Raw genomic sequence first — 18,274 nt, forward strand, 5'->3', positions numbered from 1 at the left:
TCTCCTTCTCCATCCCGTTTTATAGCTTTTGGAAATCTCCCTTTCTTTTTGCTCTTCCCCTGGTGGTATCTACTAAAACCTTACGAGAATCGCTGTATGTTCTGAAACTTCTGTGGGTTTCTAAGTGACGCTGAGCATGCTCAGTGGCTAGGGCAGGTTTTGTTGCCAGCAGCTTGCCTGATTCGACCTCTCCAAAAATAGACATTTAACTCGCTGAATTCCAGTTTAAGGATGAAACTCATTTTGTTCTCTCCTCATTTTAAAGGTTCAAAGGGAAGCAGCGAGGATGCCAAGGTCCCACCGCCCTCACAGCCAATGAGGGGTGGGCGAGGGAGGAGCTTGGGGCGGCTCGGTGCAGCTTGAGCTTCTGAGCGAATCATCCCCAGTAGATGCAGTGGAGACAGAGCTCCGCTTCGTCTGTCACAGCAGAACAAAACTAAAACAAAACCAAAAAAAAAAAAAAAAAAACCACAGAAGAGGAGAAACGCTGCAGAGTATGGGACGCTGTAGCACTTTCTGAAATATTTGCTGGGGATCCCCGTGGAGCATGATCTTTTAAAACTATCCTTTTTGAAGCTGGTTTGGGTAACTGGGAAAATGATACATATGCTAAATGCAGCAGCTGATCGAGTGAAATGGACCAGGTCGGGTGCTGCTAAAAGGGCCGCCTGCCTGGTGGCTGCGGCATATGCTGTGAAAACCCTCTACCCCATCATTAGCAAGCATTTAAAGCAAACTGGCCACAGGAAGAAAAAAGAAGCTCGCGGGGCTGCAGAGAACAGAGAAACACTGCATTGCACCGAGATTACTGGTAAAAAACCTTCGCCTGGAGTGAATGCAGATTTTTTCAAACAGCTACTAGAACTTCGGAAGATCCTCTTTCCAAAACTTGTGACCACTGAGACAGGGTGGCTCTGCCTCCACTCGGTGGCTCTCATCTCAAGAACCTTTCTGTCTATCTATGTGGCTGGTCTGGATGGAAAAATCGTAAAAAGCATTGTGGAAAAGAAGCCTCGGACTTTCATCATCAAATTGATCAAGTGGCTTCTGATTGCCATCCCTGCCACCTTTGTCAACAGTGCGATAAGGTACCTGGAATGCAAATTGGCTTTGGCCTTCAGAACTCGCCTAGTAGACCATGCCTATGAAACCTATTTTACGAATCAGACTTATTATAAAGTGATCAATATGGATGGGAGGCTGGCAAACCCTGACCAGTCTCTTACTGAAGATATTATGATGTTCTCCCAGTCTGTGGCTCACTTGTATTCCAATCTGACCAAACCTATTTTAGATGTAATTCTGACCTCCTACACCCTCATCCAGACTGCTACATCCAGAGGTGCGAGCCCAATTGGGCCCACTCTATTAGCAGGACTTGTGGTATATGCCACTGCTAAAGTGTTGAAAGCCTGCTCTCCCAAGTTTGGTAAATTGGTGGCTGAAGAAGCGCATAGAAAAGGCTATTTACGGTATGTTCACTCCAGAATTATAGCCAATGTTGAAGAAATTGCATTTTACAGAGGACATAAGGTAAGAGAAATTAAGGTGATGGGTGAAATGTGAGCATGTTCAAGCTGCCACTTCAGTGCTAGATACCATCTGTTATACTATTATTGATGGACCCACTTCTTTAGCGTTTTAGATTCCTGTAACATCTTAAACCTTCATTAAAATACATGCTTCATTACCCTGTTTAATGGCAAGCTGTTAAAAAAATTATAGAGTGCAAACTTCTGAAGTTTCATGAGAATAAAATATTCAGCACTGTAGAAAATAGTCTACTTCACCCCTCTTACTCAACTATGCTCAGAATTCTCTCTAAAGCATTTTCTTAAAACTTAAATCCCTAACTTAGTCGGTGGTTCTACAGAATTAGAAGAAAATATATGTTTCGAAACTATTGAGATGGAAATTTAGGGTGGTATTTTATTGTTGTTGTTTTTCAAGGGAGGGAAACATGTTTTCATATGAAAAACAAGTTTGACAGTTTTGCATGCCTGGTCAATGATGGACTGTCCTAAGTCTTAAGAAATTTAGGAGAGTGGGGCTCACCAATGCTTTTCCATTACTCTTAGTACCATATTTTGACACAAATAAAAAGAGACAGTGAAATGAAGTTTTGTCTAACTTTGATAGAAAAACTAAGATTAGGAATGAGGAGGAGGAAAGAGTTCCAGAGTGTTATTTTAAATATTAAAGATTTTCAACCTTAAGCAGATCCCTAAAATAGTTAGCCTAATTACCTAAAATTGCAGTGCATGACAGTAACTTCATAATATTAAATATGGCAGAAATTTTAAGGTGATGCATCTGAAGTCCTAATCCAAATGTCTGGCAAATAAAATATTAAGGTATTCTAAAGTTGAAAATGGTATTTTAATTACCAGGCAGAATTATTTAATTTTTAAAGCATCATCAATTATCCAAAAAATTTTATAGCAGTACCAATCTGAAGAAGAAACTTTAAAGCAAATTTAGAACTTCTATTCCCACTTGAAAATTGTCCTCATATGTTGTATTAATCATATTGATGTGTCAGTCTTCTTGAGTCATTGAATTTAGTGATGTAAATTATATCATGCTGTAGGCTTCTTGAATTTAAGACGAAGTCCAATAAATTGAGTTAGTTCAAAACTGGAGTCTAATTACACATATATGTATCATATACTTATTTTCAGATAGTTTTGGTATAATCAAGAAGGATAAGATTCTAGCATTGTTTATTCATGTCTTACAGAATATTTGGTTTAAACATCTCATATATATAATTTTAAAATCATGCTTATAAATCACTTATATATCTTACACTTACATATTTTATACTTAGCATTATATTTACTGAGTATTATTTTTTTAATATTACAGGTATGATAAATCTAAACAATAATGACTAAATCTAATATTAATCTGTATTTATTGGTTGTTAGAATCATAGATAACACAATACTAAATAAAGCAAGCTAATATGTAACTTGTCTTTAAAGTCCTCAAGCATACAATATTTATTTTGATAGCTCATGCTAAGTTAATTCTTAACTCTTTTTCTCTCTATAGGTAGAAATGAAACAACTCCAGAAAAGTTACAAAGCTTTAGCAGATCAGATGAACCTCATTTTATCGAAACGTTTGTGGTACATTATGATAGAGCAGTTCTTGATGAAGTATGTTTGGAGCGGCAGTGGACTAATTATGGTGGCTGTACCTATTATCACTGCAACTGGCTTTGCAGATGGTGGTAATGGCATTTATGCTTAATCTCAAATATATGCTTAAGGTTATTTCTCTTGAAAGTATTACTGCTTGTTCTGTGTGAGTGAAACTGTATGTAGCCATTGTTCTATAGTCATTAATAGTCAGAAACAATGGAAGACTTTGCAATGTCCAAAGATAAGACCAGCAATATGAAAAAAAAAAAAAAGGAGATAAGTTGCTCAAAAGAACTTTCCAGTTCTGAAATATTTCAGAGATCTCTGATGCAGTGTTTCTGAGAGTTGAACTTGAGCAATTTTAATTATACTGCCTTATATAAAATAATTCTCTAGCTTAACATTTAAACTCAAAACAAAATACCTTCAAAAAGAGTATAAGTTTTCTCATTGCCAACTTCAGTTGTGCACATCCAATGCATTAAATTTATAAATGTTCTATAACTGGGTCTGCTCTAATTTTATTTAAGAAGTTAGGCAACAAGGAATACTTTTTCACAAAGTGCTTCATGCCATGGTACAAAGTCTGCTCTACTTGTAGGTAACATAGATAACCTCCCATGTAGCATGATTTGGTGGTATTGTGGGGGGAAAGGTTTACAAGTAGCCAATGTCTAATTCTAGCCTATCACCATCTCAGTGGTTTTTGTCAACATTGTCATCCTTGGGAATAACAAAGAAAGATAAGGGCAAAAGGGGCATTAAAATGTTGTGTCTTACTTGATTGAGGTGGGAGTTTGGATCTTAATTGGCAGGGAGATAGGGGAATTAAAATAAAGAAGCAGCATTTCCTGGTCTTTCTGAAAAATACAATATACCCCCTCCTGTCTGAAAACCACTTGACCAAATTGGCCTTCGTGCTGAAGGGGCTAGGGAAGCCTGGGCTTTTCTCAACTCCTGGCTTTCCCTCTATTTGCCCTTATCTGTGTTAGTCATATTAATCCAACTCCCCACACTCCGTCTCCTCATCTGTAAAATGATCCCCGGAAAGGCTGCTTCGGAGGGCTGTTGTGAGGATTTAATGGAGTCAAGTTTTGAAAGTACAGAGCCTGCTCTGGATGTTTTCGATGCAGGGTGGCATTTACTATGTACAAAACAAAAGGCAACACTAAAAATAATGTAACAGAATTCACATTATTTTGTGGCTATTTTTGGTGTAGTTATTTGTTTTAAGGCATCTAATTAAAAACAAGTAAAAAATTACCACATGCTTTTACACTTCAACTGTACCTAAATACTTTAACCAATTCTTACAAAAACACTTGTCAAATTTGAGTCATTCTCAACCTACAATTGTTCATTTTAGTAATTAGGATTTGTCAAACCTTTGTGATAATGCTATGCATATACCAAATTCAATACCTATACTCCACAATTCAACAGTAGGCACTGTGTTTAGACCACTGGGAAACGGAATTTTATCTGTTTTTATATTTTCAAATGTTACTTTTTAAATGTCATTTAAAAAGCTTATATTGAAAAAGTCATTGTTATTAAAAGTATCCTTGGACTAAATCTTTTCATAATTAAATAAAAAATAAATTGCTTTCTCAAGCATATTAACGAAAAAAAGACACTTCAAAACCTATGTTCTTAAGATCAGTTTTATTAAGAAAATTGACAAAATTGTCAGATATTCATGGTATATTGAATCTTTTATTAAAAGATTCTCTCTAAGTATATGGTTATTTTTAAAGTTTCATATATAACGTATACTAACAGCAACCCCAATTATAAGATTATGGGGTAGCTCTGTTAGTCCTTAGAAGCACTGGTCTTGTTCGAAAACCCTGGAGTAAACATAGAACAGGGAAGATGCAGCTATTAATGGTGACAAATTAACCCCACAGAGACCACTAAGACATAAACAATGTATGCAAAGAATATAACAATCTTACTTCTGTAGGTGATGCAATAAGATGTTCAAAATACACCCTATGAATCCTGAAAACACCATATTAATTTAAAGAAACAGCATTAAAATTTTAGATGGGAATAATAACATTGATGCAAATGAAACTGATTCTTAAAACTTCTTTTCAAAAGAAAATGTTATACAAAGAAAAACAATATAAGAATTTCATAGAAGAAAAAATTCATAGGAGCTATAATCTCAATGAATTCCTATGACAAGATTATTATGAGAGTATGCCTCAATATCTTCTGTAATTCCTAAGGTTACTATATTTATGCTTATAATGTTTACATATATGTGTTTACTAAATATATTTGACCAACAATGACTTAACACATGAAAATTTTATCATTTTACTCAGACAAAATTATTTATTTTTAAGATAATGACATATCTTTGAGGCTTTAGGTCTTAGAATTGCACACCAGATAGTCTTATCTAGTCTTCAATCTCAATTTACTCTTATGCCCTGAGTTGTCCCTTATGTTAGAGAGGAATTAAGTATATGACACTGTATATATATATATGAAATGGGTGAGTGAGAGGAATGGCAAAGAGAACAGGAAGATAGAGGAAAGAAGCAGGTCACTTTAAATCTAGACTCTGCTGTTTATCAGTATTCATCCTTCAGAAAGTTACAAAACTTCATATGCTTCAGTTTTCCTATCTTAACGATAAAGATGATAATATATCGTTTAAAGAATTATACGAAAATACATATATTGTATTAATGTGCTTTTACACAGTCCTTGGCAAGTAGTTAAGAACTTTGGTGGAAGCAATTGTTAATATTTATTTATATTCTTACCATGTAGGCTCTGGAGTCTAGAATCTGGCTCTTTTGTTTATTAGGCTGTATCTAAAGACAAATCGTTTCATCTTTTTGTGCTTTCATTTCCTCATTTTCAAAATGGGGGAAATTTTAGGGTAGTTAGGAGGATTAAAGAAGGTCACATATATAAAACTTGTAACAATACCTGCCCCATAGGAAGTGCTCAGTAGATATTTGCTGGTATGATTATTATTGTTAAAGAGCAAGGCATTTGCAAGTGATTAGGACATCAGAGTAACATGCAGATAGGAGGAAGAACTTACATAACATTTGTGGGGGGGGGAGGAGAAGAGAAAAATAGTTCTATAGTACAACTTTAAGAGAAATCTATGGTTAAGGGTAGGATCATGTTAATATTCATGTTCATGTTACAAAATTGCATATGGAATTGTGCCATCTTCACATCAGAAGAGGACCTTAAAGGTCATTGAATCTGGAGCCTGGTAGTTACTCCAGTCCCACAGACGGTAGAAGCGTTAAGGCTAGAAAACATTATGTAACTCCTAGAGCTTTGCTTTTTTCCCCTTCATCATGTTGCCTCTATCTGAGCTATTTGGGAACTTGATCTATAAGGAACTTCACTTAGTTTGAGACCAACTAATCATGGGACCAACTAGTTGAAAAAGCATTGAAATAGTGTTATATAGTTTCTATTATATATTTTTAGAGGACATTGCCCCTTCATTTGCTTTGTAGTAAGAGAAAAACTGAAATTACATGAAAGAAAAAATAGTTACTAGGAGCTATAATCTCAAATTTTTAACATTATAAACCACTTTTGATATCATATCAAAAGCAGTTCTGGGTAAGGCCAGAGAAAGCTACCTATAGATCCCTCCTGCCAGACATTATCCCAGACACCTTCACAGGCCGGGAAGAAAACATCTAAGCCACTAGCACTGCCAGTATTACCTGCATAGTTTATATCAGGGTTTATTCTCTATATTGTACAATTATATGGGTTTGGAAAAATAGATAATGATACAACCTTAGCTTTTTTAATCCTTTCTTGCCTTTTCAGTGAAATAACAAGATGTGTCCATGGCTGAATACATACTTCTTATTAGCAGAGCTGAATAGTGTCAGTAAAATAAGCAGATGTAATATTAAATATTAAATCCTTAAATGAGGAACTTTTGATAAAATATTTAAAATATTTGATAGGACAATAAATATTTGGTGAGTGCTTTAGGTCATGAGTTTATATCTCTGACACTAAGGAATCTGGCCCTAGAGAGTTCATGCAGTTGACTGTTGTGTGCATGATGAAATAGTACTGGCACTGCTTTCACAGTGCCTACCAAAGAACAACCAGTAGAATAAAAGTCAAATGAAATCTGTCCAGAGCTATTGGTAGTTTTGTTGCTGAAAACATGAAGAAAACCCAATACACATTAACCTGCCAAAGCAACATGGGAAGTACCATGCCATATCAAACACAAGTCCGTCTGTGCTAGTTTCTTCTTAACAGAGGTTGTCAATGATAGCTACTATTCAAACCCCTTTTAACCCATATTTATAAAAATATTATAGTTATTTTCAATCATCAGCCAGATTCTTTGTGAGCCAATACTTTATTCTTAGTGCTTTAACTGATCCAGCATTTCGCTATTTTTGGTAGCTTGCTGAGAATCCTTTGGTAATTTTTGTGTGTGACTTATCTAAATTTTCTTCACACATTTAAATGTGTTTAAGAGTATCTACACTCTGTCCCTAGTCTATTTATCTAATATCTTTCACTCTTCAATTATACCAGTGCTCAAAGCTTTCCTTTTTACATTCTTCAAGGAAACTAACGTCAAGGGAAATAATGATAGTTCTTTAGAGCAGTGTTTAACAGAATAGACCAAATTAGATTCTCATAAAAGGTCCCCATGAGCTCATGGTGATTCTGATACTCAAATGAAATCAGTGCCTGACACTAACCCATACTTTATTTTGCCCAAGCTACTTGTTATTCTGTTGGTATTGTTTAAAATTTCCCTTCATGTCATTGCTTACGCCATACTTGTGATGTGTTAAAATTGTACGTGGCTTTTAAGGCCTCCCTCACTATATACTTCTCCATAAAGCATTTCCCTGTCTCTTGCAGCAAGAAATTATTTTTGTGGGAGCATTTGAGATCTTGTTTCCCTGAAATCATCTGTTTGGCTCAACTAAACTCTTATAAAAATTCCACACACACAAAAAAAAAATAATTTTTGCCTCCTCCAAATACCTCATATTAACTCTTATCATAGACTGCCCACAGCATAGTTATTTGGGAACTTGACTTCTCTCTCTTACCAAACTGCAAGTTCCGCAAGAAAAGAGTCTGAAAATAACACTTACCTTTGCATGTCCTATGGCACATTGCCTAATTTCTTATACATCTAGGTGTTCAGTAAATGTCTGCTGAGTGAATTTTACTTATGCACAGATGCCTTTCAAATTCAGCTGAGCTGTCTATGAGCAAGTAAAGGTGAAAGTATCTAGTAGTCATAATAGGGCACAAGTTAAATAATTATATTGTTATGGAGAAAAAGCCCTTTACATTGAGATAAATCAGAGATAAATAAATATTAAAGTGGGCCTATGAGTATCTTATCATTCTAACGTTTTCATTAATTTACAGCTTTTACTTTAGAACTTTTTAAATAATCTATAGAAGGACAAGATAGATAATAAAATAGATGGAAAGATTAAAATAATGATCTGGAGAGAATAATTTTGAAGAATAAGACTAAATTGAGTAGATATGCAATAATAACTATAATAACTAGAGGTAATAATAACAGCTAACATTTAGAGCATGTATTATTATAGGCCATGGATTAGGCTAACAGTTCCTTTGTATTTAGCCTTTAAACCTCACAACAACTCTTGGAGATAGACTTGTTTAAGGTAGTACTATTATTTCCCTCATTTACATGTGAGAAAGTAGGCGTGGAAAGGATAAGTAGCTTACTCTACTTACCTTAGTACTTGCCAATAAGTAGTAGAGCCTGGATACAAACCTAGTCAGGCTCCTGATCATAATTTTGCATTGACAGTAAATTTGGGATGTTCACCCATCCATCCATCCATCCATACATACATACATACATACATACATACATTTAATATACACGAAGGATTATTATGTGATAGACACTTTCCTGAATACTAAGAATAAGGAATAAAACACACAGTCTTGCCCCTTAAGGAACTTACAGTCCATTAGAAAAGCTAGACCAGGGTTTCCACTGAAACCTGTACTAAAGAATTAACTCTAGCCTGGCTGGTGTGGCTCAGTGGTTGAGTGTAGACCTATGAACCAGGAGGTCACAGTTTGATTCCCGGTCAGGGCACATGCCTGGGTTGTGGGCTTGATCCCCAATGTAGAGCATGCAGGAGGCGGCCAATCAATGATTCTCTCTCATCATTGATATTTCTATCTTTCCCTCTCTCTTCCTCTATGAAATAAAAAAAAAGAATTAACTCTTGAAGAGCTAGCAAAAAAAAAATGGAAGTATATTAAAGTCAGACGAAATCATATATACAGGTATCAGAGGGTAAACAGAGTATTTCAAATTTGGGAGCTGCTGTACTAAGGTGAAGGTTGATTGAAACTGGTAGACAGAGACTAAATTATGAGGGTCGGCTAATTTGCATTTATATTAAAGGAACCACACTAGAAATATTTGCTTATATTAGTTAGTTGGATTTCATTAACCAAATCAATAGCATTTTATTCCTGCAGTAAAGGTAGGGTGTTGGATTTGGAAAGAGTTGAAAGAATGCTAAATGAAAATAGTTCTTAATTCTTATGGATTTAATTGTTCTAGCTCTTTTTCTAGAAAAAAAAAATAAGACAAAAGGGAGCTTTCAATAAAATCTGGTACAATTATTACATTTTCAATAATTCATTAAATATCTAGGAATTTCGTTAATATTATTGAACACTTTACATGTGGCTGTTGTAACCACAACTTCATTTGTATACAAAAGAACATTTAGTTACTTGAACAAAACTAAATAGTTTTGTAATTTGCTTTTATATTTAGAAGACGGCCAAAAACAAGCTATGGTTAGTGAACGGACAGAAGCCTTTACCACTGCTCGAAATTTATTGGCCTCTGGAGCTGATGCCATTGAACGGATTATGTCTTCATATAAAGAGGTACTTGCCAATTTGTGAGATATGTGAAAATCAAGCAAAATGTAAATTACCAGATATGCTTAGTATTTTGAAAACATATCCTTATCAAAAATTGTAAAGAGGCCCTGGACAGGTGACTCAGTTGTTGGAGCATTGTCCTATACATCAAACGGTTGCAGGTTCAATTCTCAGCCAGGCACATAGCTAGGTTGTGAGTTCAATCCTCGGTTGGGGTGGTACAGGAGGCAACAAATGAATGTTCCTCTCTCAAATCAATGTTTCTCTTTGTCTCTCTTCCTTCCTCTCTAAAAATCAATGAAAATATATCCTTGGGTGAGGATTAAAAAAAATTGCAAAGTGTATAATGAAGTTAAGGGAGAACAATTCCCAAATGTATTGCTGCTAATACCCTTTAATTTTGACACTATCGTAATTCCTCTTTTTCTGTCTATATATGACAGATTTGTTTTTAAACTGAAAAGAAAGTCCCTTAGGTGAGACAGAGTGCCTAAATTTAAATTCTTGCTCCAGTATTTACTAATTATGTGAACTTGATCAAATTTCTTAACCTCTGTATGTTTCCTCATCTGTTAAATGAAAATAATGATAGCATTGACTTAGTCAGAAAACAATACATATTAAGTGCTGAATAAATGTTACTCAGTAAAATTATTTATATACCTTGCAAACTTTTACTCATTCTTCATGACAACTTAAGCCTTACCAAACACAAATAAATGTGCTTGTGATTCCACCTTCTTCCTACTTGCCCTGCAGAATCTGGGTCTTCCTTGTCTGTGTTCATAGTACATCTGGTTTTTTACCACTTTATAATTGTCTATCTTCTGCACCAGACCTTGAGTGGAAAATAGGAACTATGTTACCCATCTTTACATTCTTAATATTCATTTTAATAGTTGGAATATTATATGTGGTCAATAAATATTTGTTGAAATAATGGTAATAAGACCTGCAGATATGGCAGGGTTAAGATTAAAAACCACTTTATTCAATTGAGATATTACTGATAATATTCCCATGAAGAGTCAGCCTCACTATTAATTACTCATGTAACTTTTGTATTAATATAAATTGCCAGATCAGCATTATAAATTTAGGTGCCTATTAAATCAGCCTCGAATTAAATCAGCCTTGAGTTAAATCAGCATTTAAAAGAGTTATAAATTTTGTGAATTGCTGACAAAATTTTTCAGTTTCATTAAACAATTAAATTGAGTTGTTTTTTTTTTAAAACCAACAAAGTAAAACAATTATTTAGGGCCATATACCAAAAATAACTCAATTAAAACATTTTTTTCAAATAGTAATTTTGATAATCTGAGACAGTTTTAGGGATTTTCTTATGTAACATATTATGTATCATTAAAATTAAATGACAAATAAAATTTTATCTATCTCTCATTAACATTTGCTATCTAAGTCACAGAAAGAATATCAGTTGGTTTTTCTAGATCATCTCCAACACAATAAATAATTGCGTTTTGCTTTATTCTGCCTGAATGTTCTTTGAGTCATAGAATGGTCACTGCCAAACAATCTTACTACTACTGTGACAGCATATGAAAGTACTAGGCATTCTTTGCTAGCTCCAGAGGTAACAAGGTTCCTTTTTAGAGTCCTTCTCTTGTATTCCAAAGTAACTAACCCACAGTCACATTTTCAGTTTTTTTCAGACACTCTTTGCCCACTCCACCTTGCAGCTTGATCTACTAAGTCATTGCCTCCTGCCTTTCTTTAACTGACCTTTACATTTGGTTTTGGGTTTTTTCTATGCAAATATATTTACCCAGATTTCCTTTGAATCTGTATTTTGTTAATCTTTAGCTCTGTTTTTCTCTACCTGGAAACTCAAGAAATTCTTCTAGATAACATTTTAGAAATTACCCTTTAAATGTTTATAATATTAACATATAGAAATGCAATACTAATCTAATTACAGACTCTCACACACAGCAGAGACATGTGGTAGAGGCTTTTAGCAACAACACCTACTTATTTACTGCTTAATCTTTGCACACACAAAATTCTTACCTAAATGTCAGCATTGTTGAATTATTTCACAATTTATTGTTTAAGAAACATTGATTAGTGGCATGCCTTGCTTATTAGTAACAATTTCCTTATAAACATTTCTGTAAGGAAATGGTTTTTGTGCTTTCCTTTTCACTGAGAAAGATGGTCTTGACAGAAGATGAGTCACATTTTACAGTACCTTGATAACAAGATGTTCTCTTAATAGAAAAACAGCTGGAGATTCCATCTAAATTGGACAACTGGCCGAATAAAAGCAACACACCACTGGACTGAAGCAGAGATTTTATCTTGTGTTATTTTACGTTCTCTCCTAGAAAAAAAGTCATATTTAATGTTTTTCTTTGGCCATATAAATCATGCTTTGCCTGAAAAGATCGTGAATTGTGGGATTTGGACTGAAAATGATTTAAAAGTTTTCATTGAGCTCACTCCCAATATTGGTATCCTCTAGCAGGGGTATTTTCTCTGGCCAAGCTTAGGAATTTTGATAATCAATTTGACTCAAAAACATTCATTTTATAATAAGAAAAAAAATGTATTTTTCTTCAATTTAAAATCTTCCATTTTAAATTGAAGGAAAAAAATACCAAAATAAAGAATTTTTATTTCCTTGAATGAATTTAAGCTTTTCACAAAATTTCTAAGTTTCTGGAAATGAAATTTGTCATGTAAATAGGCTAAATAAGAAATTTGACTGAAAGGTTTTTAAGTTTCACTAATATTCTGAAATCTCTCAATTTGAACCCTGACTTGAATGAATAAATTTTAATGTATTTTATAATTCCAATCAATCTTACGTTGACACCTTGCTAATGCTGCGCGCTCTCGCTCTTGCTCTCTCTCTCTTTCTCTAAATTGATCTCAGAGAGGAAAAAGAGAGAGAGATAGAAACATCAATGATGAGAGAGAATCATTGAATGGCTGCTTCCTGCAAGTCCCACATTAGGGACCAAGCCCACAACCCAGGCACGTGCCCTGCCCGGGAATTGAACCGTGACCTCCCTGTTCATAGGTCGACACTCAACCACTGAGCCATGCTGGCTGGGCAGCTATGTTGCTTTCTTGGTAACATTTTTACTGTTACTTGTTTTCGTTATCAGATGTATTATCTATTTTTCATGAATAATAAAATAGGACCTTTGATGTTAAATCAAGAAGCTTATATGAAGGTACATTTATTTAAAAGTCTATCTTGGGTATATTAACTATATTATTTTTCTGCATTGGTTTTAGGTCACTGAATTAGCAGGCTATACTACTCGAGTGTACAATATGTTTTGGGTATTTGATGAAGTTAAAAGAGGCATTTATAAGAGAACTGCTGTCATGCAAGAATCTGAAAACCATGACAAGAACGGAGCTAATATAGAATTACCTTTCAGTGACACACTGGAAATCAAAGGTTTGAAACTCGTTTTTTAATTGTAGACAGTATGTAGATGTCCCCATTTTTTCACTTTTTGGCCCCTTCACCCAGCTTCTACCCCACCCTAGGCCTTCCCCAGACTACTGTTTGTGTCCATGGATTATGCATGTATGCATGTACGTTCTTTGGTTAATCTCTTCTCGTTCACTCCATCCCCCTATCCACTGAGATCTGTCTAAATGCTTTTAGGTTTTTTTTATTTTTCTATATTTAAGTGTTTATCAACAGAACCAAAGTTTTTTAGATGATAGCCTTTAATTGTTACAAGGAACCAACATTTAATTATTTAAACAATTATTCCCAAAGTTAGTGTTGCAGTTTGAGGAGGGTGAATAACATTAGCATAAAAAATTATTATGCTACTTTTATTTAGGACAAAATTTCTAGAATTAATTTTTGAAACTACACATATGACAGAATGAATTGTTTGCTTTTAAGATTAACAGAACTAGAGCTAATATCACATTGTTCTTCATTCTGTGTTTTAAAACTTAAGTTTGGTTGTCCTATTTTTTAAAATTGTGTTATTCTGTATCTTAATTCCTTGTTGCAGGACTGTGTTTATTCAGAAGAAAGGTTAATTTAGAGAAATAGTGGTTATAAAGAGTATGGCTAGGTTACATCATATAGAGTTTGGTTTTGCTCTCATGATTTTGACATCAGATTATTGCAAAATAAAATTTCTGATAGAGATTTTCTAAATAGATATGTCAAAATATCCCAGTATGCATTAAACTTTGCTTTAAATATAACATGTATATTTCCATTTATTTCTATGATTTATAACTGTGAAGTATCTCTTAAAATAATTAGCAATAACATGCGATGACTTTTGTAACTTAAAATGTTCCTTAACTCACAGGAAAAGTTATTGATGTGGATCATGGAATTATTTGTGAAAATGTTCCCATAATTACACCAACGGGAGAAGTGGTGGCTTCCAGTCTAAACTTCAAAGTAAGATGATATTCAAGAATCTTCTGATTGTTGCCATCACACTAATACAAAACAACTCAGAATTCATATACCTTATGTTAAATACTTGGAGGAGCATATGGACAGGAGGGGAAATCAAGAAAGGTATGCACAGTGGCTCAATTACAGAAGCAGTTACTTCCTCAGAAAGCAGAGAAAAAGAGAAATTTGATTTCTACTGCTTTATTGTCAGGTTATATATCAAAATTGTAGTGCACTGAGAGCCTTTGCTAGGTAACTTTTGAGAGCAACAGAAAATTTCTTCAAAAATTATTATCTGGAAATAAATTTTAATTTTTTTTTCTTATAGGAATTACTCAAAAACTACAAGCCTGAATTATAATAAATTTACTAAAATATGAGGTTAAAGGTCATTAGCAGGTTTACTCCTGTTATTACAGATTCTCTAAATTTAATTGTGTTTTAAATAATCACATCTTCTGTTAGAAAAAAATCAGATTTGTGGATTGGAATTTAGTTTCTAATAACTCTGTTGAGAATAAGAGTTATTATTTAACATTTTACGACTTGATGATGTAAAAACAGTCAATAAACCTAAGGCCTTTATTTAAAGCACTGTAAAATTCAGGTATTTTGGAATTTAAGTACAAAATAATTTGCTCATAAGCATTAATGACTGTAATGAAGGCGTAAGAGCTTTAGTTCAAACAAAGAGACGATTGGACTTGATAACAGAATTGCAAACATGACAATACAGGTGCTAAATGCTTTTAGTATGGACTTTGTAGTAAAGTTTTAATTATTAAAGATGGTATTTACCAATGAATAAGGGAGCAGGAAAAGGATAAGTACTGAACAAGGAAAATTCTGTGTTAATAAATATAAGAGAAATTGTGTTTTAACTACAATTGATGAGGCTTTACTTTTCCATTTATAGACCTATAGACTTCTTTAATTATTTGGATCTGAGCATGATACCAATTAGGTGCCAAAGGTGCACCATAATCTTAAATAAATTTGAAATAAAACATTTGAAGAGGCATACATAGAATATTTAATTACTTATTAGTAGTTCAGCCATTTATAATTTATAACTTTTTGTATAGAGATTTTCTTTCTCTTGTTTTGGTCAGGTTCGGTTTATTTTTTTCTTTATTATTATTATTTTTTATTAAATTTGGGTGACAGTGGTCAACATGAACAGATAGGTTTCAGGTGTGGGTTTCTCTGTTACAAGATCTGTATATTGCAGCATGTGCCCACCACCCAAAGTCAGATCTTCTGCTGTCACCTTATATTAGGATCCCCTTCTCCCCTAACCCCCTTCCCTCTGACAGCCAGCACACTGCTGTCTGTGTTCACAATTTTCAGTTTTATATCCCACATATGAGTGAAATCATATCGTTCTTAGCTTTTTCTGACTGACTTATTTTACTTAGCATAATGTTCTCAAGGCTCATGCATGTTGTTGCAAATGGAGCTATTTCATCCTTTCTTATGTCTGAGTAGTATTCCATTGTGTACATGTACCACATCTTCTTTATCCAGTCCTCTATCGTAGAACACTTTGGTTGTTTAAGTTCATAATATCAATTTTTATTGTTACACTTATTAAATAGAGTAAGAGTCTTAAATTCTGCCACCTACTAATTATATAATTGTGGACATCACCCTCTTTCTTTTCTTTAATATATTTTTATTGATTTCAGAGAGGAAGGGAGAGGGAGAGATAGAAATATCAATGATGAGAGAGTATCATTGATCAACTGCCTCCTGCACGTCCCCTACTGGGGATCGAGGCCACAATCCGGGCATGTGCCCTTGACAGGAATCGAACCTGGGACCCCTCAGTCTACAGGCTGATGCTCTATCCACTGAGCCAAACCAGCTAGGGCCATCACCCTCTTTCTGTAGAAACTTCAGAGCTCAGTTTATTTTTATATGAAATAAATTTTTAAATAATAAAAGTGTTACATATTTTAAAGTGCTACAAAGATGTTATTATAGTACACTTTTATAATAATTGTTTATTTTTTACTCAGACAGGAAGTTTTATTTGAAGTCTCAGGTCCCTAAAATATAATAGAAAGTTGTTTCCTTTGCATGGATTGACAAACAGGTTTTTAAAGGAAAAGGTTCTCTTTTGTTGGCCTTTCAGAATTTAAAAAACAACAACAAACATTTGGAGAATAAAATTTAATAAATGTGGGAATTCTTTTTTAATATAATTTTTATTGATTTCAGAGAGGAAGGGAGAGGGGGAGAGAGAAAGAGAGAGAGAGAGAGAGAGAGAGAGAGAGAGAGAGAGAGAGAGAGAGAGAGAGAGAGAGAAACAGCAATGGTGAGAGGGGATCATTGATTGGCTGCCTCCTACACACCCCATACTGGGGATTGAGCCCACAACCCATGACTTCCTGGTCCATAGTTCAAAGCTCAACATGTAGTCAGCCGAGCAAGGAATTCTTTATACTTCACAATCTCTCTGTGCTAAATATCAGAAAACATGCTAAAAATATAAATGTAGTAAAATCTCCTATTATGACTCAAAATGCGTTACATTTCTAAGAATTCCTAACAGAGAATGACCCTATTAAAATATTTTGTGAGCCCTAACTGGTTTGGCCCAGTAGATAGAGCATCAGCCTGCGGAGTCAAGGGTCCCAGGTTCGATACTGGTCAAGGGCATGTACCTTGGTTGTAGGCACATCCCCAGTAGGGGGTGTGCAGGAGGCAGCTGGTCGATGTTTCTCTCATCAATGTTTCTAACTCTCTATCCCTCTCCCTTCCTCTCTATAAAAAGTCAATAAAATATATTTAAAAATATATATATTTTGTGACTGTGCCTTTTGCCATGACAGATACTTTTAAAAACATCATTTGTGAAGTATTTATGCTTCTACAACATTTAACTTCCTTAGTCCTCTTTCTAGTCAAAGAGCACAGCAAATCACAAATTAATTCTTTCTGGGTTTTCCCCCAGGATTTTCCTTTGAACTTTATTGTATCAAAATAGCATTTTAGTTTGGTTACAATTAAAGAGAAAAAAATCTATATTTTTTTAGAAAAAAAAAATCTGTAGATTTTGTAGAATCAAGCTTGCTTCTGTCTTATAGCCTTGTGATGGTATCTTTGCTGCTTAGAATGCTCTTCCCCCAGATCTGACCAGTTGCTTCTCATCACCCAGGCTCAGCCAAAATGTTACCTCCTCAAAGAGGCCTTTTCTGACCACCTCGTCAAAAGAAGCCCCCACACCAGACTCACAACGCCACCATCTTTCCATAATAAACTTTCTTATTTTGCTGTCATCCTAGCATTTATCACTACTTAATTTTTGTTCATGTTCTTATTATTGTCTTTCCCATTGGAATGTAAGTTCTATGAGAACAAGGACTTTGTCTTGGCCAACACTGTAACCACGATGCCTAGAAGAAGGTCAGGCACATGATAGATATTCAAACAATGTTTGGCAAGGAAATGTCTAATTATTTAGACAGAATATGAATCTGAACCATTTTTGCTTTACATATACTTATTATATACATTCTTACTTCCTTTATCTAACCTCCATCCCAACCCTTCTTTTTTCTTTCCCTTCCCCCCTTCCTTCCTCTCCCCACTACCTTCTTTCAACAAAAAGATTTCAGCTTATGGTATACACAGCAAATGAGTCAAGGATAGACACTGAACTGGTTGGTCCCTTATATTGACATAATGCAAATAATATGCTCTTTCATTTTTGAATTTTCAATGATGTATTCTGTATCATTGATACTTAGATATT

General features: G+C 34.3%; 1 protein-coding gene across 1 annotated transcript in view; it reads left to right on the plus strand.

Moving 5' to 3' along the window:
• The first annotated feature begins 467 nt into the window (after positions 1-467).
• ABCD2 (ATP binding cassette subfamily D member 2) overlaps positions 468-18,274 on the plus strand; it is a 53,543-nt gene continuing 35,736 nt past the window's right edge. The window contains exons 1-5 of the mRNA XM_036301259.1: positions 468-1,533; positions 3,058-3,238; positions 9,982-10,097; positions 13,365-13,533; positions 14,420-14,514. Of these exons, the coding sequence (XP_036157152.1) occupies positions 598-1,533; positions 3,058-3,238; positions 9,982-10,097; positions 13,365-13,533; positions 14,420-14,514 (1,497 nt within the window). The 5' untranslated portion in view covers positions 468-597. The remainder of the gene's footprint in view (positions 1,534-3,057; positions 3,239-9,981; positions 10,098-13,364; positions 13,534-14,419; positions 14,515-18,274) is intronic.

Source organism: Myotis myotis, unplaced genomic scaffold, assembly GCF_014108235.1.
Source record: "Myotis myotis isolate mMyoMyo1 unplaced genomic scaffold, mMyoMyo1.p scaffold_m19_p_3, whole genome shotgun sequence".
Classification (NCBI taxonomy): Eukaryota; Metazoa; Chordata; class Mammalia; order Chiroptera; family Vespertilionidae; genus Myotis; species Myotis myotis.